The sequence below is a fragment of the Brachyistius frenatus genome, unplaced genomic scaffold (assembly GCF_029030835.1).
Source record: "Brachyistius frenatus isolate BFR_SWC_R1_liver_20210118 unplaced genomic scaffold, ASM2903083v1 Contig_75, whole genome shotgun sequence".
In the NCBI taxonomy this organism is placed as follows: domain Eukaryota; kingdom Metazoa; phylum Chordata; class Actinopteri; family Embiotocidae; genus Brachyistius; species Brachyistius frenatus.
Genome location: NW_027210674.1, coordinates 583,388 through 607,751, shown reverse-complemented (window position 1 = coordinate 607,751; position 24,364 = coordinate 583,388). Strand labels below are relative to the sequence as shown.

Here is a 24,364-nt window from a genome sequence, read left to right as displayed (position 1 = left end):
ACAGGAAGGGAGACAGAACAGTTCCCTGAGGAGCTCCAGTACCACTGACCACCGTATCAGACAGCACACTGCCCAGACGGACAAACTGTGGTCTGCCTGTCAGGTAGTCATTGATCCAGGAGACGGTGGGCGCGTCCACCCCCACCTCCCCACCCGTAGCTTCTCACTCAGCAGCAGTGGTTGGATGGTGTTGAATGCACTGGAGAAATCAAAGAAAGTGATTCTCACAGAGTCACCGGTTCCATCCAGGTGAGACTGAGCTCGTTGCAGCAGGTAGATGATGGCGTCGTCCACTCCCACACGAGGCTGGTACGCAAATTGCAGAGGGTCCAGAGAAGATTTCACCAGCGGTCTGAGGTGGGCCAAGACCAGCCTCTCCAGCACCTTCATCACATGAGATGTGAGGGCAACCGGTCGGTAGTCGTTGAGGCCGGATGGAGTCGTCTTCTTCGGTACAGGAACCAGGCAGGACGTCTTCCACAGCACCGGGACCTCCTCCTGCTTCAGGCTCAGGTTGAAGAGGTGTTGTAGGACCTCAGCCAGCTGGACGGCGCAGGTCTTCAGGACCCCGGGGCTGATGCCGTCAGGTCTTCAGGACCCCAGGGCCGATGCCTTCAGGTCTTCAGGACCACGGGGCTGATGCCGTCAGGTCTTCAGGACCCCAGGGCCGATGCCTTCAGGTCTTCAGGACCACGGGGCTGATGCCGTCAGGTCCTGCAGCCTTGCGCTGGTGGATTCTCTCCAGCTGTCTCCTAACCTGGCCAGTCGTCACAAAGGGGGGGAGGGAAGGGGGGGGTCATGGCGTCGATGGAGGAAGAGCCCTTTGGAATTGAGGACTCTGTGTCCATGCAGCTCACCAGAGGGGGGAGGGGGGAAGGCAGCAGAGGTGTTTTGGAGGTGTGAGGTGTGGAGGAGACAGATGAGGGTGGTGAACTAAACCTGTTGAAGAAACAGTTCAGCTCATTGAACCAGGTTCCCCCTGGTTGTTCCTCTCCAGGTTCCCCCTGGTTGTCTCTCTCTCCTCTTGAACCCAGTAATCTCCTTCATACCGGTCCACACCTCCCTCACGTTGTTCTGCTGGAGTTTGGCCTCTAGCTTCCTCTTGTAGGAGTCCTTGCACTCCCTCATCTTCTCCTTCAGGTGGCGCTGCACTCTCCTGAGCTCGTCCCTGTCCCCAGACCTGAAGGCTGCTTTCTTCTTATTAAGAAGAACTTTCAGGTCACTGGTGATCCACGGCTTGTTGTTGAGGAAGCAGTGTAAAGTCCGGGATGGTACGGTGGTGTGTTCACAGAATTTGATGTATTCTGTGATACAGTCCGTCCTGCTGTTGATGTCCTCCCCATGTGGTCCACACAGCGCATTCCAGTCCGTGGACCCAAAGCAGTCCTGCAGGGCATCTTTAGCCTCCTGTGTCCACCTCCTCACAGTCCTGGTGGACACAGGCTGCCTCTGCACCAGGGGGACATACCTGGGAGTCAGCAGGACCAGGTTGTGGTCTGATCTACCAAGGGGGGGAAGGGCAGTAGCACTGTATGCATCCATGGCATTAGCATACAGTAAGTCCAGAGTTTTATTGTTCCTTGTGGGGCAGTTCACATACTGGTGAACAGTTGGCAGTATTTTATCCAGACTGGTTAAAGTCTCCAGTAACTAACAAAAATGCACCGGGATGCTTAGTCTGAAGTTTGGACACAGTGGAGTGGATGGTGTCCACTGCTGCCTCTGCGTCAGCTGATGGAGGAATGTAAACAACGATAACAATGGAGGACGTGAACTCCCTCAGTAAATAATAAGGGCGCATCCCCACGGCTAGAAGTTCAATGTCCGGGCTACAGAAACGTTCCTTCACACACACGTGGTCGGGATTGCACCACCTCTCGTTCACAGACTACAATCCCTCCACCTTTCTTCTTGCCGCTCCGAACAACGTCTCCGTCCGCCCGAACAGTCCTGAAGCCGGGTACGGCCGCGCTGCGGTCCGGGAGATGTGAGTGCAGCCATGTCTCGGTGAAACACATGATGCTGCACTCCCGGTACTCTCTCTGGGTCTTTACCAGCACCGAGCTCGTCCTTCTTGTTAACCAACGACCTCACGTTCCCCATTAAAATCTCTGGTACCGATGGTTTATATCTCCTCCTCTTCACCTTCATCTTAGCTCCAGCTCTGCAACCCCGACGTCTTCTCCGAAGTTCATCGGGGATTTCAGGCCTCGCTCCGGGCAGCAGCCGTAGAGGTCTACTCAGCGCGATCAGCTGATCACAGTTCCAGAGTCCTCCTGTGACGAGGTGTTGGGTATGAGTGGAACGGGTGGGATAGAGAAGAGAGGAAAGGTTACGGTGTTGGTGTGAACGAGTGTGAGGCCTGTAGTATCTACGAGTAGATATACGCACAGGGACGGAAAGTACACACATACTCAGATAGTAGTAGTTATACTCAGCGTCCCCCGGAGACTCCAACGAAAGACTCCTTTGTCTTTATCCTCCGAGTTTTCATACGACAAATCTTGGCCGCTGAAACTGACCCTTCAAACACTTCCTGGTTATACAACAGGGTTGACGATGGTTGGCTACAGCTGGTCAGACCACACCCCCCTGCTCATTACACCTACAGGCACCAGGTGGTTCAAATGGGCAGCAATAGAAACTCAGCTGATTTCTAAACAAAAGAAACTTTTCACAAAATCTCCAAATATTGCCACAAACTGGTTCTGAACAAAACCTATTTACCTCATAGGTAGAAAGTCAAATAGAACTAAGTTCTTGATAGAATTGGAATAAAAGTCCAGCAGTTTAACTCTCACTTGAATAAAAACAAAAGGTTTCCGGCCGAGCGCTTCTTCTCCTTTGAGTTTTATTTATTTAGTTAGTTTTTAAAAATCTTTTGTCTAAACAATCTCTCGAGAAGGAATGCTGTTCCACCATCTCGTTCAGTTTCACCGAAAAAGCACTCAAGATTGAAATCAAACTTGATTGAGTCGATGGGGAAATGAAAGCTGCGTGGTTCAACACTTTAAACATAAAGTCTTCCTTGAAAATATTTGATCCACCTCTTTTAATAACACACCGTTACCCAGAATCCTCCCTGTTTTCTTCTTCCCTCTCCTCTTTCTTTCTGCCCCTTTGAACAACGCTCCTCTTTTTTTCTTTTTTTTTTTTTTATCTCCCTCTGAATGTTTTGCTTGTTTTGATCCCCTCTGTCTCCTCTTTCCTTTTTTAACCCCCCCCCCGCCTCCCGGTCCCAGAGGGCCGGTTCAGCTTCCACGCTGTCCAGCTTGTGTCACCTCCTTCATTAAGTGCCTGTTTGGTGTTTGACTGACAGCACCAGCTGCTCCTCTTCTGATTTCCCAGCAGTCGAACTGTGTTAAATAAAAACGCTTGAACAGGCAGATGACGTTAGTTTGTAGAAGAAAGATTAAGATGAAATAGTTTTCCTTCTTTTGAGTATTTTTTTCTTTGTCGTTCTTTCTTCTCTTCCACCTCCTTCTATTCCTGGACATTCCCAGCGGAGCAGCTGAGCCCTCCAGACAAACGCACCCTAAATAAGGCTGGAGGTATGCCATCACCGTCCCCCCCCTCCATCCTGATCCCTCTGCTCCTCTTTCGTCTCTCTCTCTGCCCCTCCTCCCCCACCGTCCCTCTAAACTGTCCCCTGTCCTCTGGTTGTCTCTGCCACACATTCATGTTTGGTCCAGTGTTGTACGAGTGTAACAGAAATAACACAAAATCACAATCCAGTACAGTTTTAATGAAGCTGCTCTTCCAGTGTGCCACAAATGTTGATGAAACCCTCTCTGGTCATTTTTGAGAGCAATTTCTGATGAAAAGCTGACTTGTGAGTTTATGAACAATTAATCCCATTTTAAGCTGCACTCAAAAGAGTAAACTAAAATTCACTCTGTTTTATCCTGACCTTCATGTTGTACACACAATGGTAAATGGTAAGTACAGCGCTTTATCACCTTTTGGTCTCAAAGTACTTTCACATGTTTTTCCATTCACCCACTAATGAGACAGATCACCATGTAAGGTGCTGCCATCAGGAGAACATTCACACACTTAGGGTTCACCATCAGGAGCAACTTAGGGTTCAGTGTCTTGCTCAGGGACACTTAGGCATGTGGACAGGAGGAGCTGGGGATTGAACCACCAACCTTCTGATTAGTGTTCAACCCTCTCTACCGTCTGAGCTGCAGCCTCCCTGATGAAGGGGATTGATGAAGTCTAATGAACTTGGTGATCCCTTTACTTCTATTTAATGCGACATGATTGGACCATGTACTTGCACTTTACTGGATGATTAACCTGTTAGCAGGCTGAAGATGGAGAACATGGCACACATTATACCTGCTAAACATCACAATAAGCACTGTGAGCATACATGCTGATGTCAGCATTTACCTTCGGCAGACTCGAGACTTAATTATAAAATTTATAATGAAATTAATTTGTTGATATGTATACAAAATTAATCAAAAAAATGTAAATAAATAGTTAACAAAAACTGACGCTCCGTCTGTCTCGATCTCTCCGAAGCTTTCTGTTTGTAGTATTTCTATCATTTTCAGCCTTTTCACTGACTGACGGGTGCTCGGTGTATTTTAGTTTTGTCTGTCAGTCTGTCTGTGTTCCCTCTCTCATGTCTGATCTCCCTCTCTGCTCGACTGCTCATCTCTGAGAATCACCACGTCTTCTGTTGCAAAGGCGTGAAATAGACACGTCGGTCCTCTACGACAAAACGTGAAATAGACACGCATGACCACTATGGGGGAAAACGTGAAATAGACACGCATGTACACTACGGCAAAACGTGAAATAGACACGCCGGTCTTCTATCTTCCCACCAGCTGACATGGATCTCTTTAACAAACCTCGACTCCCTGACTGAGTCTTTCATCATTTGAGGTCTGGATTTGGGTTAAGCTTTGATTTGTGATGGAAGCTTCTGTCTGTAAGTTTACACTCCGGTATCCATACTACCACGCTATTTAGTAAGATGTCGTATGTCCCAGTACGTAGTATGTTAAATGTAGGATGCCAAAAGTACCAGGATGTTCTGCTACATCCGGTCATATTTTACAGTCTGCAGGTCAGCATGCTGCTCTGCTCTGGATGTTCTGACCCACAATCCTCGGCAGGGTTTTTGTCCCTCAGAAGAAAGACGACGTCATGTCCCTCCGAGATGCTCAGACCTGCTGTCTCACCGTCCTCTGGGTTGGCTGAGGGCTGATGTTCTGTATAGCCATAGAAATACTTTTTTTTTTTTTTTATTTCTTAAAATTGAGTGGTTTTTTTGTTTTTTTTTAAAATATCTTGTCAAATCCAAATTGAGGATACATTTACACATTAAAAGAATTACTCTGAATCGTATGATAATATCTTACTGAAATCTCTTTAAACAGAACTTTAGGTTGGCAGGTGAAGAAGCCCTCATTTTTTTTGTTTTTTTGTACTTCACACTGTTTCAGTGTTTTGCAGGTTGTTTTGGGCATTTTTGTAAATTTCCCTGAAAATGTTAGCAGCATTTTAAATCTGGAAAATAATTTTTTTTTTGTAGTGCCTTGTCAGGCTACAGGAGTCATTCATTCACCGTCTGCACCGCTAGCCTGCATCAGTCTTTAATAGAACTCATTACAATACATGCAGTATTATAGCTACACCATCATGTCTTCTGTTTGACAGACTGGAACTGCACCGTGCAGCTTTAAATCGGCTGATAGTGACTGCTCCTCCACAGATACCCGTCTTCACCACCGGGGGGCAGTCTCACTCTTTCAGTCTGAACATCATTTCATGACAGCAGTTTTCCAAAAAAGACATTCTTCTCTGGACTGTGGCGAAAATTTTCGATCAATTTGCGACTTGAAGTCACAAAATTTGCAGCTAAACGAGAATAAAACTGATAATTTTTGTTTCAAAGGTTCAGGAAGAGAAACTTTCTGCTCCGAGTCAGCAGGTAAGAAACTCTGACACGTTTCTTTTTTTTGTCCCACAGGGTGTATAATCACATTTGAATGGATTTACTTTATTTTGGAAAAATGTATTGTTACAGAAAAACACTCGCATGATAAATCATCATTATAATGGCCAAATCTCATATCTATAAATGTAAATTTACAAGAAGCCGTCAGCAAAGAGTTCAAGCAATTTATGTGACTAAATTCAACACTCTCTAAAGCAAAAGGCAATTCAAACTATCAGCTTGCACTAGATTGATTTTTCAACGCCCCTGCCTTGCTGATGGTGATGGTTACCCACACAGACTGTTGAGTCCATTTCAACCAAACATGTCCGCTGTGATTCCGGGAACGGACGCGCAGCAGCTCACCGAGCAGCGCGACTGCAGCCAGGACAACCAAACGGAGCCGCGCGTCACCGAGCGGCTGGACACCGGTGGTTGCCTCTTTCTCTCCATAGTGCCTTCCGGACAGGCTGTGCCGGCGTTGATATGCACTTTTGTTGTCATGACTCTCTTCTCGTTTACAGTGAACGTGCTCACGCTGTTCTGCCTCGGCCGGTCCGACGACCTCTCCTGGCAGCCGCGCCTCACCTTCCTGAAGAACCTGATTCTGAGCCACCTGGTGCAGACTGCTACCTTCGGTCCGGCGGTCATCCACTCTCTGGTCCAGCGCCGCACCACGGCATTCAGCACCTGGTGTTACGTTCAGTTCTTCTTTGGATGTACCACCATCTTCTCCAGCCTCTTCCCCATCACCTGCATGGCACTGGAGCGCTACCTGTACGTGTGCCACGCCACCCGCTACCTGGTTATCCTCACTAACGTGCGCCTGCGACGCGTCCTGGCCTTCATCTGGGTCTACTCCATCGCCATCGGTGTCATCATCATGGTGCTGCTGCACACGGAGGGAGGAGAAGTGAACGGACAGGTCACCCAGGGGCTGCTGTGCGAGCCGGACATCATGAAGCAGCACATGGGCTCCCCCCGGGCCTCTGCCATCTTTCGCAAAGTCGCAGGCTTCATCACTCTGCTGCTGTGTCTGCTGGCCTGCGCCTTCTCCTACCTGAGGATGTACCAGGAGGCGCGCAACACAGTGGTACCGCTCAACACAGTGGTACCGCTCAACACAGTGGTACCGCTCAACACAGTGGTACCGCTCAACGCAACACAGTGGTACCGCTCAACACAGTGGTACCGCTCAACGTGGTGAACACCTCAGCGCGCAAGACTGTGCTCTTCTACTGCGGCATGCTGTTCATGCAGCTGCAGCCAGTGCTGCTCAAAGTCATCTCGGACGCGCTGTGGGAGGTCGACGGGACCGTGGCGATGGTGGGGGTCTCCTCTCGGTCTACCTCACTACTACCTCTGCAGCGTGAAGCCGACCCTCTCGGGCACGGCGGCGGTGCTGCACGTGCCCCTGCTGATCATGCTCATAGTGCCGCCGTGCATCAACCCGCTGGTGTCCGGACTGAGGAACGTGGAGGTGAGACAGGCGCTGGTCAGGATGTTCCTGTGGTGGACAGAGGAGGGGCGCGGCGGAGAGAGGAGTTTGAAACATTGTGCGTCCCGGATGACCTCAGGTGGCGTCCGCTCCTGTTTCAGAGCGATGGATGCGGGACAATGTTGTTCTGGGGTACCGCAGGGGTCCAATTCTGTTCTCACTGTACATGCATCTTGGATCTATTTTCCAAAAACATAACATTTCCTATCACCTCTATGCCAACTATAGTCAAATATACCTCCCCCTGAAATCTGGCACTGCCTCTGTGAATTCATGAATGAGCTGCCAGGCTGATGAAAACACCTGCCTCAATGAAAGTGAAACGGAGATCTTGCTGCTCAATCCATCTCACCTTTTAGCTGTGACACCTGAACGTCCTTCGTCCTTCCGCCCCCTGCTGTAACTGCAGCCATGTTGCTTTGTGTGGTTTCGTTTTGTTCATTCATGTAATCCTGTGTGGATGTAAAGTTGCGATCACGATGTTGCAGCAGGAGATCTTGTTTTCTAATGTGCACACAGCAGGTATTTACAGAAATATGTTGCCATTGTTTAGATGCGATCAGTCTTTAGGTTTCTGGTAAAACTCGTGACTTCAGCAGGAACCACTTTTGAAATTATGGGTACGATGCATCTGTTTGTGTGGCTCAGTGTTTTGTTGTCGTGTGAGTAAGAGCACTGAACTTTTGTACTTTCATTTGCTGTTTTAAAAAATCCTGAAGAAACACCAAATGAAGTGAATCGTAGAGGGTCCAGATAATAACTTGGTTACACTTTCTTTGATCGTTGGGTTCTTTGCTATTTACAATTAAATAATGGATAATACATCAAAGTGCCAAGTAATCTCTTGAGAACATTTACATGCATATGGAGGGGAATGTTTGGATTGACTTGATTGATAGAATATTTAATCAAGTGTTAATACTTTTTTTCTGGGATATAACTGTCTATATTGTGTCACATTTCTAGAAAATATGTGCTATGATGACAAATGTATTGTTAGAAAATGGTTTCTCAATAAAAATACATATGAAATACTTGAAAAAGAATTATGGTATATGATATTGAAGCTCATCACACCTATGACCTATATGTGTATCACTCTCTCTCTCTCTCTCAGATTTTTTTTTGATTTTGATTTTATACACTTTATTAATCCCCGAGGGGAAATGTCTTCACTACAGCAGGGGGGCTCTCAGGGGGGAGCTGCTGCAGCAGGCTGCCACTAGCGCGGCGCCAGGTAACCTGACCTGAGGTGCATGTTTTTGGATGATGGGAGGAAGCCGGAGAACCCGGAGAGAACCCACGCAAGCACAGGGAGAACATGCAAACTCCGCACAGAAAGGCCCAGGACCGGATTCGAACCCAGAACCTTTTTGCTGTGAGGCGACAGTGCTAACCACTGCACCACCGTGTGAATGCATACCCCTGAGGAACGATGTGCAAACCAAAGTGTTGGGTTCCTTTCTATAATACAAATTATATTATCATGAATAAAAATGATGATAATATGAATACAATAGAATCGAATTAAACTGACATCGTGGCACACAAAACGCCAGATAGCCACGCTTTGCACTGTCTAGGCGTGAAAGTTTCCTGTAGTGGATGAAAACAAAACCTACTGTATGTTGGGAGCCATGTGACCTGCAGGGAAATTAAACTTGTACCAAAAAAAATAATTTTGAGTGCATCATCCTTGTAGTGTACTACATGTTTCTGTACTGACAGTGTGAACACACTCAAAATAGCAATTTGAAACAACACTAATCTGTCAAAATTCCTGCACATTCCCAACATGGAAGAGCACCTTTTCTTCGTGTACTTAGAGATGTTTGTCATTTGGAACACAGCGCGGCGTTTTAGCCTTCTTTAGCCATTATTGGACGAAGTGAGGAGGACCGAGGGGCGGCCGAGAACCTGAGGACGCTATGCTACACCATTTATGCTGGAAACCCCCCAGCATGTCAATCAAATCAAGGACACTTTCAAACACTTTCTTCGAAGCCTAATATCAAACTATTTCTAGCAGTATTTTCAGATGGAGCACCAGACCACTGCAGGAGTGAACTGGCCTTCAGAAGTATTGCACTTCAAGGCACTTCTGCAGTTTGCACTACGTCCATTTATACAGACAGTCCATGGTTTTAACCTTTTGATTTTTGCCCAGTGTTTTACGCCTCACCTGCTTCTTTTCTTTGGTCAGGGTGTTGACTCCCCAGAGTCAGCATGGTAAAGGTACAAAACCAAAATGTACACGGATCAAATCCAAATGCTTTCTGTTTCTTTTCTCTCTCTGGATGTTCGTCTGAAACAAAAGGTGCTATCCTGAATAAACTGACAGAGAAGAGTGTGAGTTCAGAGCAGGAAGTTTCAGAGAACACCCATTACAGGTAACAGTAAAGTGACTCATAATCATACAAAAAAATCACCACTGACTGCATGTCTTCGCAGAACAGAAAGCCAAACAACCCAAACTGGTTTGTCTTGTTGGTGTAAGACGCAGTCTGCTGCACTGTTTTGACCTGTTTAATTTAAAAGTGAAATGCAGAAGTTGACATTTTCCTCTTCTATTTCTTATGTGAGGATGTCAGAAAAGTTTTTGTTATCAATGTGCAAAAAAGGGAACAAGGAAGTCGACTCTGACAATGTCAGTAAATGTGCTGTTAGTATTTATTTATGTTGGTGTCAGAGAACTGTGGTGTAAAAGAATGAGGAAGTCGCTGAGCAGTCACAAAAAGAGAACACAGACTCATACAGTCAGACAGGTGCCGCCGACGGCAGACGCAGAAAGATTCAAAACTTTCTTTGTCATTTAAATTTGAGAATTCAGTTCAGTTTTAGGAAAACTTCATTTCTGTGCATGTTTTGCTCCCTTTAAACTATCAGTGGATACTACAGTGTTCCTAAATCAGTCCACCAGGGATGTCGACCCAGAGCTGCTCCGAGAACAACCTGAAGTTTATCTGTGAGTTTAAGCCTGAACCCCGGCAGACGTCTGCTGATGAGAACGCCGGTACAGATTGTGAGTCTGTCTCGGTCGTCCTCCCGGCGCAGTGCAGCGTCCACCAGCTGCGGCTACGTATCTCCATGCAGGTATACTCAAGGTCACTCGACCATCTACTCTTTATAAGTGGGTTTTACATCAGTTTCTGTGTTGTGGGAGTTTTGTTTGTGCAGTTTTGGTACATTTCTGAACAGGTTCTTTTAACTTACTACATTCTCAAACTCTTTATAGATAAATACAACCGTGTTTCCCCCAAAAAATGGGACTCTTTGTAAAATGTAAAAAAAACAAAAAATTAAAAGCAGTGATTTGAAAATCACATAAACCCATATTTAATCAAAATTAGACCAAAGACAACATTTCAAATGTTAAAACAGAGAAATGAGTTTTGTTATGTGAAAAATATGAGAGTGCTGATAACAGCAACATGTTTTAAAAAAGTTGTGACAGGTTCAACAAAAGACTAGAAATGTTGTGTAATGCAAAAAAAAAAAAAAAAACACCTGGTGGAACATCTGACAACTGATGAGGTTACCGCGACAACAGATCAGTAACATGATTGGGTATAAAATATGATTTCAGAGAGGCAGAGTCTCTCTCCAGTGAAGATGGGGAGAGGTTCACCACTCTGAAAGACTGTGTTGGAAAATAGTTCAACAATCTAAGAATAATGTTCCTCAACGTAAAACTACAAAGAATTAGTGGATTTCATCGTCTACGGTTCATAATATCATTAAAAGATTCAGAGAATCTGGAGAAATCTCTGAACACAAGGGACAAGGCTGGAAACCAATATTGGATGGTGGTGATCTTCGGGCCCTCAGGCAGCACTGCATTAAAAACACACTATTCTGGAGTGGAAATCACTGCATGGGCTCAGGAACACTTGTGAAAACCATTGTCTGCAGTTCATCGATGCGTCCACTAATGCAGTTTAAAACTCTACCATGTAAACCAGATAGAAACATGATCCTTGTGTGCGCATGAATATTAATCTCGGCACTTATTGGTTTACCCTCGTACGCTAGCTGCTAGCCAGGCTGTAGGTTCTGGTTCAAACGTGTAACCAAGCATCAACATTTTCCAAATATTTGACTCTGCCTGCAGGCACAGGAACAAAACTGCCATCCAAACCCATTTGCAATCCCGGACCCAGAGAAATACACTCTGCTGTACGCCAGGGGGGATGAGTGGTACGAGGCCTATGACGACTGCCAGGTCATCAGGACTTTAGACGTTCCGTGGTCGCGCGATGACTCTCAGTGTCTGTCGGCGCACATCGTGGTAAAACCACTGGTGGCGGTTGATTCAGCGGAGAAGAAGAAACAGCGAGAGTGTCTGACTTACCTGATTGGACACGACCTGGAGAACGAAGCATCTGACAGACTCGGTGAACTCACCTTCACCCGCAGGAAGCTGGCATCTCCCAGAAGACAGGAGCTGAAGGATCGGGATGACGAGTCGTACGCCACGGAGCCTTGGATAACAAGCGCCCCCGTACCAAACGACCTGGAGGACTGGCTGAGCAGAACGTTTCCCGTCACAATGCATTACATGAGCAAGCTCAGCTTTAGCATCCAGGCGTCTTTCAGTATGACGCCGGAGGTTGTTCTTAATGTTTGTGGCAGAGTGATGGCAGATCAGGGGCTCGAACGGGACTCTTCTGATCGTCTGGTGTTGAAAGTCTCGGGGAGGGAGGAGTTTTTATCCGGAGACCACGCCCTCAGCGACTTCCTCTGGGTCCGACAGTGCTTGAGAACCAACCACCAGCTCCACCTCTCCGTGGTCCCCGTGTCGCACCTCGCCGCAGAGACCGTCAACTTCGTGGACTGGCCGCTCGTCGACGGTTTCAGCGGCCAGTTCAGTTCCCACGATGACCTCAGCCTCGAGGGGAAGGACCTGGATGACATCTTCATGATATCTTTGTGGGACTGCAACAGAAAGCTCAGAGTCAAACTGCTCGGCTTTGATATCCCAGAACTTCCGAGCAAATACCCTCAGTCCATTTACGTCGAGGCGTCCATACTTTATGGCGGCAAGGTCCTCTCTTCAGTGTCCTCCCTCCCCAAGGCCTTCGCAGACGAGGTGCTCTTGAACGAGTGGCTGGACTTTGATGTTCTACTCAAGGATTTGCCGCGTGGAGCCAAGCTGGGTCTCACGATTAACGCAAGTTCCAGTGAATTCTCGCCACCAACGAAGGACCCAAAGCCATCAGTGACCAGAGACTCGAAATGTTCATTCATCAGAGACTCGAAGCCGCCGTCGTCTTCAGCCAATAAAACACCAGATCTTCAGAAAGGGAAAGTGCTCTATTTCATTAATCTGCTCCTCATAGATCACAGGTGAGTTTTTTTTAAATATCAACTGCAACTTTGTGGAGTATTCAGCAGCTTTCAAGATATCAGATAGTGCCGGATTTACAACTAGCCGATGCACATATAAGTCAATAGACAAGACTCAGCTTGATTTTTTTTTTTAGTTTTAGACTCAAGGTTTTAAAAATGGTAGAAAAACATTCTGACAAAAATGAGTCCAGATGCCACTATACTGTGTGTATACATAGTTTCTGCATAATTTTCCCTCATAAATTTACAATTTAGGCAAACAGGAGAGTTGCTACTTAAGTAATTTCCTGAAATATTGTTACAATAACGAATTAATTACACACGGATTCAAATTGTGGATATCTGTCATAAAGGGTCCCTCGTTGGTCTCCTCAGGTCTGTCCTCAGCCAGGGCCCCTACACCCTGCACATGTGGTCCTACCCTGACCTGGAGGACGAGGCCGTCACCTACCAGGCAGACAAACTGTCCTCTGCTACCAACCCAGACATCGCCGACTCCATGGCTATCAGCATTCTTCTGGACCGCTACAGCTTCCCCGTGGTTCTTCCAAACACCCTCAGCCCCTCCGAATCTTCTGGCAGTCCCAGCTCGGACCTTTCTCCAACCAAATCTGCTGCCTCCTCTCATGCACCTTCCTTCTCCCCTCCGTCCACCAGCTCAGGTTCTTCCTCTCTGCTTCACATCCCGACGGGAGCGGATCCTGACGGAGTCAGTCGACGGGCTCTCAGATCCTCGTCTCCAGTCAGCAACACCAACAAGGCCTACCTCAGAAGGTTCCGGGAGGAGAGCGTCCGCTACGCCTCCAACCTCCCTCACTACCTACGCAACGTTGACTGGATGAACCGCAGAGTGGTGGAGGACGTCCACTGGTTACTGGGGAACTGGGATCCTGGGGAGCTGGATGTAACGGTGGCCCTGGAACTGTTAAGCATGGACTTTGCTGATGAGATAGGAAGAAGGCTGGCAGTCCAGAGACTGGAGAACCTGTCCAACGACGATGTGCTGAAGTACCTGCTGCAGCTGGTTCAGGTAGGTGTCTGATGAGGTGTTTACACATTTAATAGAATATGAATACATTTAAGATTATTTGAGATATTTATCCACTAAGTTTGGAGTTATCATTTTTTTTCAACCTGACAGTGTCTATAGTTCACCATTTACTGTCAGATGAAGGAAGATTTAACCTGAAAGATGAATTCAAATCAACAAAAACATAAAATAAGAAGGTTATATAAGAAGCATTAAAATATAAGTTATGTAGTTTGAGTAGATAAAACGGGAGAAAAGTACAGTTTTTACTTGACCTCTTCTTTTCTTACAGACTCTGAAAGTGGAGCCTTACCATGACAGTTTCCTCGCTCGGTACCTCATCCAAAGAGCTCTGCGGGTGGGTCATGCAGCAACTAATAAGAGCAGTATTCAAGAATACCACTGAGGGCCACTAGGAGCTGGTTCCAAACATCGACATCAACATCAAGTGTTCGTAGCTTCCGGGTCTGTAAAATGGTTCTGATCCAGAAGTGTCTTCAGCTGCAATACCAGCGAGTGCCACTAGAGGTCGGCTCCAAAAAGCCTCCGGCTCCATAGACTCCCATTCAACTTCTCTCATCAAATCCAAAGTGAATAAAATGTGTCCATCAGTTATCTCGGTGTTGTTAGCTAAAGTCACTCCTTCTTCTTAGTTTTCTGGAGGTCCATCTGAAAATAATCCCTCATTCATTAGAAAAGAAGATTCAAGAACACCTGTTTTTGGGGGCGTGTATTGTCAGGTTTCCGATCAGATCAGTCAGATCCACCGCTGGCTCCTCCCGCAGCTTGTCCAAATATGGTCACTTCCTGCTCCAAAAGCAGATTTTTTTTTTTTTTTGTTGCACTAATTCTTTGGAAAACATGTAAAATAGATCAACACTGCTTTTGTTTTAGCTTCATTCACAACACTCATGAAAGGTTTTGTGTCTTTTCTGAGTAACTTAATAGAAATATCAGCTGTTGGTTTAACAGTTTGTTTTTTTGTAGTGACATAAATAAAAAAAACACTTTTTAGTTTTTCCTGTCAAACTTTCCATATCGGCCGCTCTGACACGTCCTCATCTGTCACTGCAGAGCAAGAGAATCGGCCACTTCTTCTTCTGGTACGTCCGCAGCGAGGTGGCAGGCTGTCCGTACTTCCGCCAGCGCATGGCTGTGATCCTGGAGGCCTACCTGCTGGGCTGCGGTCAGGCCATGATCGACAGCTTCACCTGGCAGGTCCAGGCTGTGGAGGCCCTGCAGGAGATCGCTGTCATCATCAAGACAATCTACCCCGACAAGACTGACCTCCCTTCTACAGGTGGGAAACTTCTGAGAAAGAGGGTTCAAGGGTTCATTTACGATATTTACATTTTCTCACAGTGATATCAAATCCAAATGAGTAATGTTTTTTATTTTGACTATTGTCAGATTTGTATTCTTTTTGCCATCTTGACTTTGCGACCTCAACGAGGTTGACCTCGAAATACCAAGTGACAACACATTTTAAAGACCAGCCCGGTGATTTCATATTAAAGTTTCAAGAGATCTGACATCATGTAAGGAGTGAAATACAAACATTAATGGTGAAAATCAACACATCGGGGACAGAGATATCCTCACTTTGAGTTTGTTTTATGACTCAAGCTTCAACAATCCTTCAATACAAACACAATGAGACACCTACAAATACAGTATATCTTAAAGTTTTAAGCCCATTGTGGAGGATTTAGTGGCATCTATTGGAGAGATTACAGATTACAACCACGTGAACACCCCTCCACTCACCCTCCCCGGTCTAAGAGAATCTATGGTGGTTGTGAAATTTGTGTTAAACATTAAGGTGCTCTCTGGAGCCAGTGTTTGGTTTGTCCCCTCTGGGCTACAGTAGAAAGAGGACCTGCTCCATATGTAGATATGAAGGGTTCATTCAAAGATAACAAAAACAAAATTCTTACTATCAGGTGATTATACACTGATGAAAACATAATTCTCAACATTATATTTTATTTCTTCCAATAGATCGCCCTAAACTCTTCACATACATACATACATACATATTTTTTTTTTTTAATAAATGTCAGTATCTCTAATACATCTTGCTTGCTTTGCATCTTGTTTTTTGTAAATTGAAGGAAAACTGCACATATGTTGGGGAGCGTTATTGTGAACAACAATGAAGCTCTGTTGCACAAGAAATAAGATTCATCATGAAACTTGAATCTCTGTGGATTTTCGTGTTTTTATTTTATTTTTTCTATTCAAACACTTGCTGTAAGTGTACATGTGAATGTTAATAAGCTTTAGGAAAGCAGCAACCCCCCCCCCCCCAAAAAAAAAAGGTAAACTAGTGCTGCACTCCTGGTGCTCATCAGCCGGTGTGTAACAGAACGTGTCTCTACTCAAGCTTTAATGATGTTGAGCAGCATTTAGCTCTTTTGTAGTAATGGAGTACTTTTGCACACTCTGTGGATTTGTTTCTTTTTCATATTAACAGGGTTTTAGGTGCCAAGAAGTATCTGTTTAAACAAGTGTCTGAAGTGTGTCTGTGCCGCTCTTCTTTCAGCTCCACTCAGGCTTCAAGACCTTCTCAGAAACAGTAATTTGCCAGATGAATTCCTGCTGCCCTTTGACCCCCGCATCAAGGTTGGAAGGATCCTGGTAAGCCGAGCTAATGTTCTTTTTGTGTTAGTAAGTAGAGTATGTTGGCTGTGTGTCACACCACCCTCTGAACCCATGTATACAGACATAACAGGTGGACACTGGTCCAGATGTGGACTAAAAGATTTCACACGTTCTCATGTCACCTCACTCAATCCTTCAGCTCCTGGTCGGAGCAAGAGCTTTGAGTTAGAAAGCAAAAATATAAAGCAGTGAAAAGGTGAAAACCATTAGTGGACAGAGGAGAGGAAACACATTTTTATTTACGAGAGAGAAGTGTGAGAGCATTTTGGTTTGTTTGCAGATGGTAAAAGGCCTCACTAGTGTCGCACCAGCAGAATAACTGTAAAATTAGTGTAATCAGCAGATTCAGCTCCAAAAACAGAGACAAAGTGACACTGCAGCAAACTCATTAAGAAACAACCGGATCTTGACCAAAGTTTACAGGTTGGTCATCATAAAAACACTGAAACTGAGACTGTTTTAACTTGGACACATGGAGGACCCCATCACTATCAGAGGTGGATGACGAGATCCCAACAAACCCAAAGTAGAACAAAGAGTAGAGTTTGTGTTGGACACGATACTAATGCTGAGAGGTAGTCCAAGATCCTTCAGTGAATTCAACTTAAAATATCAAATAAACAAAGAGAATAGACTCTGCAGGTTACAGGTTCGGCCTTTAGCATCTGAAGGAGTAAATATGTGTTGTATTTGAATGCAACTTTCTGAACTCCAACGTTACGTAAATATAAAGGAAGCTAAAGTTTCACAGTAAATGGTACGTGGTGCTATAGCTGACTGACACAGTCCGCACAGTGTGATAAACACAAGTTATTTCACCCACTGCACTGTCTGGCAGGCTCTTTTGAGACTCACGTTTCTTTTGAGACTCATAAACTGAGGTGCATCACAACATATTCTCACCGTGTGAATTTGAGACATAACTTGTCAAAAAAGCGACAAAAAAAAAGCAACAACTTACCTGCTGGAAAAGGCAGTGTTATCAGTGGGAAAGGTTTTTTGGTTGTTCTTTTTTTGGTGTTACCAGTGTTCTTAAAGTAGGATAACATTAACTTAAACCGTCCTAAAAACCTTTTATAAGTGTTACTGCAAAACATCTGTATGTTTTCACCCAACCCTGAAATAATGACATCAAACACAGGCTCGTGATAACAGCCTTCTCTGCTTTCATAACAGGTTTTGGACAAAAGATAGATTTTTAGAAAAAGTGTCTGTTCGGTAGCCTTGACTTTTGAAAACTAGAGTCAATCAAAATGTGGGACAAGGAATGAAAATGGGACACCTGTTAACCTTAGGTTGATATCAGGGCTGTAGAAAAATATCGTCAAACTCTCTCCATGTCCCTCTGAGCCAGCTGGACAAATGCAAGGTGATGGCGTCCAAGAAGAAACCTCTGTGGCTGGAGTTCTCGCCCATGCCGTCGCCGACTCCCACCACACCTGTCGGGATCATCTTCAAACAGGGCGACGACCTCAGACAGGACATGCTGGTCATTCAGGTCCTCTGAAATACTTTAATTAATCTTCCTCACCCAATAAGGATGAATGTATTTTCCAGTTGGATAAAGTGACAGCTGAGTGTGTTCATCTTCCTGCTCAGACGCTGGTGGTGATGGACTCCATCTGGCAGGAGAAGTCTCTGGACCTCAACCTCATACCATACGGCTGCATCTCCACAGGACATAACATAGGTATCAGTATCAGCGGGATTCTGGGTTTTCCACATAATTAGTAAAGATGGCTGTTTGTCTTTCCAGTTTGGACACAAAAATAAAGTATTACCATCATTTATCCATTATATTTGCCCAGAAGTACACATAATTATACGTAATTAGCCTAACAATACTCCTGAGTTTGTGTGAAGGGGAAATTATCTTCACTCATTTATCATTGCTTTGTCATGTTTTGCACTTCTGCACTTCAGTCATGTTTCTAGTTGTTTGTTGATCTTAAAAAGCTTTTTCCTGATTGTTGCACCAGAGGCAGAGGAAGCCAAATGTTTTGTTAGTTGTACTAATCACTTCTCAAAAGATAGATAGATAGATAGATAGATAGATAGATAGATAGATAGATAGATAGATAGATAGATAGATAGATAGATAGATAGATAGATAGATAGATAGATAGATAGATAGATAGATAGATAGATAGATAGATAGATAGATAGATAGATAGATAGATAGATAGATAGATAGATAGATAGATAGATAGATAGATAGTTAGATAGAAATAACCAAATAAAAAATAGAGGTAATAAAAAGCATTAAATATAAGAAATGTAAATATGCACATTATATACAACTTATATACAAATAAAAATAGAATAATATTAAATTAAACTAAACTAAAAACCCAGCATCCTTAATCTTAAAGTAGACCCTATTCATGCCTGATCAAACGCATCACCTCCAGTTTGTAGCACAGGCTGAATATTACTTGACTATTAAGCTGAAATTAAGACCGTGGTAATATTTTGTTAGACTCAGAACTTCATGTCTGACATTGGTGAAATGTCCCTTTAATATGTTCACCTTTTGTCACATTGAAGGACGGCAAATTTCTCAAGAATGTGACAGAGATAAAGAAGAACTAAGCAGGCAGAAGCACTTTAAGACAGTGTGTGAAGCAGCTAGTGCTTCAAAATTATGCTCTCTTTTAACGAGGAGGATTTACAGTATCAGGGCCACAGTGAGAAAAAAAAATATATGGAGGGGGTAGATTTTTAATTCTTTTTTATTTTACATTTCCACAATAAAGTTGAAATGGTCAAAAGTGAAAAAGCATTGGGACCTGTGTTGCGGTGATGCCTACCCCTCCAATTATGGCAAAACGTGAAATAGCCACGCTTTGGGCTGTCTAGGTGTGAAAGTTACACGTTTTGTAAGCGTGAAACTTACACATAAATGTCATGTGATGCGGGATCACGTGACTAAGGTCCCGAAACAGAGGATTTGACACCAAATACAAGGGACATTTTCTTTGGTGTTATTAGCAGCGAGGAGGGAAGGTTTGGTCCGCCTGCCGTGCTCAACGTTGAGGTTCAAATCCAGGAGGTGACAACGTTTTTCTTGAGTTGTTTTTTGTTTCCTAAACCCCAACCATGTGCTTATTTAGTAACCCCAACCACGTGTTCTTGCTAAAAAAAATAAAAAAATAAATCCACTTTCCTGTTAATCGCGTGGCTCTAAGCATGCAGTAGGTTTCATTTCCATCCACGACAGGAAAACATGTAACTTTCATGCCTAGACAGCGCAAAGCGTGACTATCTCACGTTTTGTTATAGTGGACGGGCGTGTCTATTTCCCGCTTTTCCAAGATACTGTTGGCCCCTCAGACGCAGAGCTCACCTGAGCTCCACCTTCAGGCTCAAACAACTTGATCAGTTGTCTTATTGTGTTTTGCGCACCGGTGTAACCATGGATACCCTCACATCTGTCCATTTTCAGTACATAGAAACTTCCTCCAAGTTTGTTTGGTTTCTCCTTCTGAACAGACGACAGCACAATCTCTTTAAAGTCCAAACACTTATTACCAAACTGTTTATTTGCTAAAAGAGACTAAACTTGCACAAAGTAGTTTGATTTATTCTCAAAATTTCAACTGGAGTTCAAGTTCATTTTCCACATATCAACTGTTTTCTTTTTTAAAGAGCATCCTCTTTAAGTAATGTTTTTACTTAATGGGCCTCATACTCTGTGAAAGAAAACCATCTTTTAATTGAGCTTTCCTCAACAGGTATGATTGAGATCGTGAGGAACGCGGCGACCATCGCTGCGGTTCAGCGCGGCCACGGAGGAACAAACGGAGCCTTCAGAAACGACGCTCTGTTCGAGTGGCTCAAGTCCAAATGTCCACTCCAGGAAATTGTGAGTAAAATGAAATGCAAAGAAATAATTCAAAGCCAAATGGTTTGGAGATTGGATTGGAAAAGAAAAAGCGTGCACATTGTCTGTTCAGCTGTCTTCGGGTTATAGTTATGATTCAAATACACTCTGAACCTTTGTAAAATGATTGCATTTTATGAGATATTTTGCTTGGTCACACGACAGGGTCAACCCAGTATCACAGCAAAGTGTGAAATAGCCATGTCCAGACGTGAAAGTTACACATTTTCCTGTAGTGGACGAAAATTAAACAGACTGCATGCTTAGAGCCACGTGACTTACAGGAAAATATAACTTTTAGCAAAAAATACAAAAAATGTGGTTGGGGTTTGGTAACAAAACACTACTCAAGAAAAATGTTGATACCTCCTGAATTTGAACATCTTCATCCTGCATGCAGTCTGTGACTAATGCCACCTGACCACATCTCCATCCTCCTACCTCCACCAAAATATATCCTTTGTACTTAGTCTCCAAACCTCTGTTGCGGGACCTTGGTCACATGATCCAGCATCACATGATATTTACATGCGTGTTTTACACTTTCAAAGCGTGTAACTTTCACACCTAGACAGCCCAAACGTGGCTACATCTTGTTTTGCTGCAGTGGACCGGCATGTCTATTTCACCCTTTTGCCGTGATACTGGGTTACCGGTGTAGAAGAGGATCCAGTCATATATGCACTTATGCATCGAAAACTGCAATTAAGGATTATTTTCAGTAAGAAATTATCTGATTATTATCTCAGTTAATTTATTTGTTGATAAAATGTAAAAAAAAAAAAAGAAGAGAGATATTATATTCAAAATGCTTTCTTTCCAAATCATGAAATATGACAAAACAAAATGTCAAATTCAGATTTTCAGAAGAATCCGATTTAAAAAAAAAAAAAAATTGTTTATCTTTGCTGTGATTAATCACTTTTCATTGACCTATCTATAGGCTTATAATGAAAACTTTTACTTTCGGTTCTTTGATTATACTTTGAAACTAACACAGCATTAACATAAAATGTTTTAGTTAAGCTCAATTGAACTGCAGGGCTGTAACAGAGTATTTCTACACTGCTGCTTTTACTTTAATAAAATATCAGAGTGCTTCTTCCATCAGTGGTTATTATGCTGCTGTCGTTTCATTATGAACTGCAGCACTACAAGACTGTGGAGAGGTTCGTGAAGTCCTGCGCCGGTTACTGTGTGGCCACTTACGTTCTGGGTATCGGAGATCGACACAACGACAACATCATGATCACAGACCAAGGTGCACGGCACGAGTCCTCCTTCACACTGCACCGACTATCAACTGAACTTAGTAGCTGAGACAAACTCTCTCTGTGTTGTTATATATATGAATTATCTTTATCATATGACAGATGTTGTTTCTTCACCAAGAGAATGAATGAATGCTGAATTAATGACAGAAAACACTGAATCCTACCAGCTGACAAGCAGTTTCATTTTTCTCGGCTCCGTAGGAAACTTGTTCCACATCGACTTCGGTCACATCCTGGGAAACAGGAAGCACTTTCTGGGCGTGAGCAGGGAGCGCGTGCCGTTCGTCCTCACACCCGACTTCCTGTATGTCATGGGCAGGGTCAAAGGTCGCAACAGCCTCTACTTTCAGCGGTTCACGGTAAGAAGGCGTCAGTATGTCAGTAGATGGGATTGTGTTCCTGGGTTGTGTGGAGCTGGTGGTGTTTTATTTGGAGGAATATCTTTAAAACACACGCAGCACTTGTTTACAGCATCAGTTTAATGAGGAACGTAGACAAATATCTCTAATCTTATCTTCAAGCTTGAAATGAAGGGAGAAAAAGAAGTGCAGTTGCTGTGTTCCAGATGTTCTACTTGTATTCCAGATGTTCTACTTGTGTTCCAGATGTTCGACTTGTGTTCCAGATGTTCTACTTGGTGTTCCAGACGTTCTACTTGGTGTTCCAGATGTTCTACTTGTGTACTAACTCTCTACTCTGAGTACATCAGTGTGTTCTCTCTGTCAGTACAGAACCATCAGAACACTACAAGTTCCAGGATGAATCACTCAGAACGCTACAAAACAAGAAGTGTGAAACTCTGGACACTTTCAACCCTAAACGGTCGCCATCTTGGCTCCGTAGAGGAAGGGGGCGGGGCCACAGGCATAAAGGATTTTCAAATTAAAAGTATCTGAGGAAGCTGCAGCTGTTCCTGAACACAAAGTGTTTCTTTTCCACTGCTGGACAGAAGAATCAGTGTGTTTATTGAGTGTTAAACAGGACACATAAACACACTGATTTCTGGGTAAAACAATTAAAGCTGCAGATATTTTGGAGGCTGATGTGTTCACATGATGAGGTCATTTCCTGTCAGTGTGATTTGAAACAACACTACTCTGTTAAAGTTCCTGCACTGCACAGTAAGAGTCCTGACATGGATTATGTGTTAGTGTACTGAGGGAAGTCTGTTGTATGTGAATACATAACTAATGACGGCTATGTGTTTCTTGGAGATGAATGTTTTTTCTAGAACTCAAAGCCATTTCAATTAGGCTTTTATTTTGCAATTATTTTCAAAAATAGCACATTATTCCTTTGAAATGCTCATAACAGGATGATTTAGTCAGTGGGGTAAATTAATTTACGTAGAAAATAGACAAGTCAATCCACTCTGCATGTGTATGAATGTAGATATTTATCAAATGTGATTATTTCTTATGTTTTATGGTCTTGTTTGCCTCGTCTTTCCCGTATCAGGACACGTGCACCCAGGCCTACCTCTCCCTGCGCTCCCACTCTCGCCTGCTGGTCACTCTCTTCTCCCTCATGCTGCTCACGGGCATCCCCGAGCTGAGCGCTGCAGAGGACATGCGGTACCTGCGGGAGGCGCTGCAGGAGGACCAGGTGGAGGAGGAGGCCAGGCAGCATTTCCTGCAGCAGATCTGTGAGTGCGAGCAGCTGGGCTGGACAGTGCAGGCCAACTGGTGGATCCACATGGTGGTGGGCATCAAGTAGGCTGAAGGCCTGAGCAGGATGGGAGGCCAAAAAACGAAAGACCTGGAGGACATGTGTCATGTTTACGTGATGAATGTGCCGTTTATTTTCCTGTACCAGTCTATCACTGTTCACAGAGGCAGGAGAGGCGTCGGTGGATCCCGATCACATGTTTGTATCAATAATTGGCCCCTTTTCTGAAACTAGGTGAGATCAGGTGGATGCAGCCGTTGTTAGTGACAGAAAGCAGAGGACAGTTTTCAGCATTGACCAAATCCCTAAATAATATCTTATCAGTGGACAGAAGGAAATGTTGCTTTTTAAAAAAAAAAAAAAAATAATAAAAAATTTTTATATACCTCTATTAATTTGGATGTTAGGTGCATGAATGGCAATCTAGATTATGTTTTTTTTAATTTTTTTATATCATATCGGTCATTATCTATTTTGTAAAGTAACACAGCAGAGATTTGTTGGTATCCGTGCATGAGTGGGCTGGTTTTAATGCAGAAGGAGACCGTTCACTACCGTCTCTGACAACGCCAGACTTTTTCACATTTGCACTTATTCCGCCTTTGCGTTTGTCTGCTCTCTTTCTAGCTGCGTCGGTTTTTCACCACATCATTTCTCTTACAGGATTGTTTATCCTTCTTTTGTTCAAAACACGAGAATTATTTTCCTCATAGAAAGTCTCACTCTGGAAATGAAAGTTTATTTGGATCCCTACATCCTGCTGCTTGTGTCCACGCTGTCTGAAGCTCATTATCAGACCCGCCTGTGTGTTCTGATGACATGAAGCATCGATCTTAGCAACCTAACTGAAACAAGAACAATGCAATAAAACCCATGTTGCTTGGTGACAAATTCAAATTAATATTTTCTTTTAATATGAATTGAAGGTCAACAGACAAAATTAGATCTTTAAACTGAAAGATAACCAGAACAAAACAAAAAGTAATGAGAAAGATGTGAATGATCCATGCAAACCCACTCTTCATTGGAAGGGAGGGGA

General features: G+C 44.0%; 2 protein-coding genes across 2 annotated transcripts; both read left to right on the top strand.

Annotated features, from left to right (window-relative positions):
• Positions 1-4,993: 4,993 nt before the first annotated feature.
• Positions 4,994-7,166, top strand: LOC138626598 (olfactory receptor 13C4). The gene is made up of 4 exons (XM_069708336.1): positions 4,994-5,008; positions 5,152-5,211; positions 5,881-5,953; positions 6,484-7,166. Exons 1-4 carry the CDS (start codon positions 4,994-4,996, stop codon positions 7,164-7,166), a joined length of 831 nt encoding a protein of 276 aa, XP_069564437.1.
• A 3,213-nt stretch (positions 7,167-10,379) lies between these two features.
• On the top strand, positions 10,380-23,668 carry LOC138626597 (phosphatidylinositol 4,5-bisphosphate 3-kinase catalytic subunit gamma isoform). The gene is made up of 12 exons (XM_069708335.1): positions 10,380-10,550; positions 11,569-12,803; positions 13,182-13,836; positions 14,129-14,194; positions 14,911-15,136; positions 16,382-16,476; positions 17,855-17,998; positions 18,100-18,190; positions 20,235-20,365; positions 21,533-21,644; positions 21,859-22,016; positions 23,116-23,668. The coding sequence occupies exons 1-12, from the start codon at positions 10,380-10,382 to the stop codon at positions 23,371-23,373; spliced, it is 3,342 nt and encodes a 1,113-aa protein (XP_069564436.1). The 3' UTR covers positions 23,374-23,668.
• Positions 23,669-24,364: the final 696 nt, after the last annotated feature.